General features: G+C 41.4%; 2 protein-coding genes across 2 annotated transcripts in view; one reads left to right on the top strand and one right to left on the bottom strand.

Moving 5' to 3' along the window:
- Positions 1 to 941: 941 nt before the first annotated feature.
- On the top strand, positions 942 to 1,768 carry LOC117942478 (LIM/homeobox protein Lhx1-like). Its single transcript, XM_034867942.1, has one exon. It carries the CDS (start codon positions 1,167 to 1,169, stop codon positions 1,575 to 1,577), a length of 411 nt encoding a protein of 136 aa, XP_034723833.1. The 5' UTR covers positions 942 to 1,166; the 3' UTR covers positions 1,578 to 1,768.
- A 2,008-nt stretch (positions 1,769 to 3,776) lies between these two features.
- Positions 3,777 to 3,943, bottom strand: part of LOC117942294 (LIM/homeobox protein Lhx1-like) — a 7,355-nt gene continuing 7,188 nt past the window's right edge. Inside the window, exon 4 of the mRNA XM_034867692.1 lies at positions 3,777 to 3,820. Within this exon, the coding sequence (XP_034723583.1) occupies positions 3,777 to 3,820 (44 nt within the window). The remainder of the gene's footprint in view (positions 3,821 to 3,943) is intronic.

Raw genomic sequence — 3,943 nt, 5'->3', positions numbered from 1 at the left:
ATATATATGTAAATATCTAAATCTATCTAACTATATATATATATATATATATGTAAATATCTAAATCTATCTAACTATATATATATATATATATATATATATATAGATACACATATAGATATGTATATATTTCACTTTATTATCCCAAATGGGATCTGCAATCAGGAGTGCAATTAAAAACACACACATTCAAACAGTATACATTTAAAGAAGACAACAATAGAAAGACATGAATGTTTCCTGTACGCACAATATATACAACCTAATTTTATACAACACCACAGCAGCAATCTGTAAAGAAATCAACATTACAAGCCAAGTTATTGCACATGGAACAAAAGAGTTTTACTTCCTCTCAAGTTAAAATGATAAATGAATGTTTTTTGATGACAAACTATTATTCAAATTAGTATTTGTATGTTTTCTTATTATTATTATTTTTTTTTTCTTTTTGTCATTTACTGCTTTAGTGGAACACGGCCCCATCTTATAGTCACACGCTTTTGATTAAGAAATAAAGCACTTTTATTTATTTTTCACAAACATTTTCATGTTAATTAAGTACACATAATTCAAATAACAGATATGAACACATATTGCAGTAATTTTCTGCTCTTGATTACCATTATGGCACTTTTGGATATGCAGCAACGAGGCTCTTGTTTTCTTAAAAACCAATGCGGATGTGATGTATTCTTCAGTTTGGGTAACCTCGCCTGTTAGCTGTCAGCCAGCGAGCAGTGAGTTAAATTTACATCAAGTCAGTTTACATCTCACTGATTTGATGCCACACTGTTCCTTCAGATGCTTTGAAATATCTGATCATTTTCAGAGGATTTCCTTGGTGCTCGGGCGTTTGTCCATTCAGCTGAAGCAAAAAAAAATAGTCTTAATAATATTCTGCTGAATTGGAGGGAAAAAAAGTCGGTCTCAGTAGGTAGAATCGCTGATGAAATGGCCCCCATTTTAATTAATTTTGTGGCCACGTTGTTCTCCCCACCCAATTGCAGTTTTGATTTAAGTGTAGCGTGCTCTGTGACTAATGTGGTACGGCGAGGCTCTCTCTCCCTCTCTCGTACCAATCAAGCTATATATATTCAATGAATTCCTCAATGTCTCTGGAATTATTCCTGCACAGCCATTGTTCTCACACCTAACGTTGATTCATGTTTTCTTCCTCTTCTCTTGGATCTGCAGATTATCAAAGTGAATACTACGGCCCGGGCCCCAACTATGACTTCTTCCCCCAGGGGCCCCCATCGTCGCAGGCCCAGACCCCTGTGGATCTCCCCTTCGTGCCCTCCTCGGGCCCCACGGGCACCCCCCTAGGAGGCATGGACCACCCCCTGCCGGGCCACCACCCTTCCAGCGAGGTACAGCGCTTCTCCGACATAATGTCCCACCACCCGGGGGACTCTCCCAGCCCGGAGCCCGGGATCCCGGGACCCCTGCACGGCATCTCCTCCGAGGTGTTTGGCCCGAGTCCGCCCTTTACCTCACTGTCTCTGAACGGCAGCGGATACAGCAACCACCTGTCCCACCCGCCCTCGGAAATGAACGAGGGCACCGTGTGGTAGCTCTCTGAGAGAGAGAGGACTCTGGTTGCCGGAGGTTGGGTATCGGAGGGTGGTGAGGTGGGGGTCTGACTGGGGGGTTGAAGACAGGGGAAATGGATATTGACAGGGTTAGGGCAAAATGCCATGAAGTCATTATTTTTGTCAGTGTTTTATTTTCTTTTTTACAATATTTATTTATTTATTTTCCCGCTTCGATTTGTTGATCTTGTTGTGAGGGGGGGGGGGGGGGCGTATCTGGCATCATGCTCAAAAAACATTGTCCTCAGTATTGTGTTTGGGTGTTTCTATTTGCTTCTCTCTCCCTCCCCAACCCCCCCACCCACCGTGCATCCAAAACTGGACTCACAAAAGACAAAAATGGGCAAGACTGCTGAACTGGCCCCCGTTCGCCCCCCCCCCCCCTTTCTTTGGGCCCCTGGGGGTGGGGTGGGTGGGGGCTGTCACCCCTTTCTGACTCCTGTCAGGGTCCCGGCATAGCGACCAATCCCCCCTAACACCTACCGCTGGGGTAAAAAACAACCCTTTGGAAATCTCCTATAGTATGTTCCGAACACGACAAACGTCATTAGCTACTGTCAAAGACTTGAATAGCTTTACAGAGAGAGAAGAAGGAGGGCTGAGAGTTGATGGTGTGCTGACCTGGCGCTGTAAGGAAGGCTGAGCGGCGTTCAGACTCTGTTCCAGGCACTAGACTGGTCCCTTGTATTAATTCCGAAGCTCCTCAGACCTCTTTGCCTCTCAAGGCTCTGCCATATTGACACTTAACCTTTTTTGACACTGTTTCAGAATGGGCCGCAGGAAGGGACAATTTCACCTCCGTCTGGACTATTTGTTTCTTTTTCCTTTTTTTGTGGTTTCACATTTTGCCACCAAATCTGAAGAAGGTCCGCCTTCAAAAGGCAAACGGTTAAAAAAAAAAAACTCTACGGATTGCTAACCCTTTATTTAAAAATGGAAGTGAACTTGAAATGTTGAAATGAAGTCTACCTTCTAAAAAAATCTTTTACCGGGGTTCTAAATGGGACTTTAGAACAGTCAACTGTTTACGTAATCTATTCAATTCAGGAGTCCAGAAGTCTCGAAAAACCTTGTTTTAGAACCTCTCGATCCATATAAAAATGTTCCAAGCAACCAACCAAACTTTTGTATTGATTTCATTTATATTGTATGGAGATAAAAACAAAAACAACAAAAAAACACACACACACACACACACATTTGCTGGGGTTGTGGTTCACTGTGCTAGTTTGTACGAGATGTTGTTTACAAAAAAGTTTAAAAATATTTGAAAAAAATACATTGAAAATATAAGTAAATTAGACATTTGCCAAATAAAAAAAAATATAGCACAAATACTGTTTAAGTGCTTTGCACCATCATCTGCAGAACGTGTTGAGACAAAATGTAAGTGTTAAGGGGAGTAATTGACTTCTTAATTTTTTAGTCATAAAAATTGTTAATATAAAACACTTAGACAGGTTTTATTTTTGTGTCTTTGAAGGAGAAAAATCCAAACTATTTAAATTCTATGGTCAAATATGCGGCTAGTCGCTGCGACATCTCTTGGAATATCAAGCCCTCATGGTATGTCTTTTATTGTCCCAATAAACCCAAGCTCATGTGACCTCCAGTGCATATTAGACCATTCACTGTATAAATACAACATGTTGACAAAAATGTGTTTCTAATAAAACTAGAAAATATACTTATGATTTTTTTTAACCTATTTTTCTGTGGAGAAGCCATCTCACAGTGTATTGTGTATCAGTGCAGCTCTCTGGCTCATCAGGCCTGTGTCACTCATTTCATAATGAACGCATTTTGTCTACACGTCTAACTTTCCATTCACTCAGAGTTGAAATAATTGGCTTTTATGCAGACATGGTGACAGGTAGAACATTCTGATCAGTGTTAATTCTAAGAAAACAACACTGAGTGGAATTTTAATGGAAAGTTTGTGGAAAGTGACGACAAGACACAAAGAAAGATGGGGTCCGAATGTAAAGGCAGAATCAGGGTTGTAGAAAGCAGCGCAGAGTCATGCTTTTCAAGTGGGACTTTTGTGATGCTAATCTCGAAACTTTTTCTCTTTTTCCTGCGTGTCGACCCGTTGCACCACATCCCCATGGCTGGAAGAACAACTCATAGACAAACTAGGACAAGGGAGTTTAGAACAACAACTAAACTTTTCTGCTGATATCACTGTTTCACCCAGCAGTTGGGACCTTCAGTGGGCTGGCTCGCTGCAGCCGACAGAAGGGGGAGCGAATTCACAACTTACGCTAAATTTACAACTTATGCCGATGCCCAAGGGTGCAACTTTGGTTTGAGAAGTGTGTGTGTGTGTGTGTGTGTGAGTGGGGGGG

The sequence above is a fragment of the Etheostoma cragini genome, chromosome 3, assembly GCF_013103735.1.
Source record: "Etheostoma cragini isolate CJK2018 chromosome 3, CSU_Ecrag_1.0, whole genome shotgun sequence".
NCBI lineage: Eukaryota > Metazoa > Chordata > Actinopteri > Perciformes > Percidae > Etheostoma > Etheostoma cragini.
This window is presented reverse-complemented; position numbering and strand designations above follow the sequence as displayed.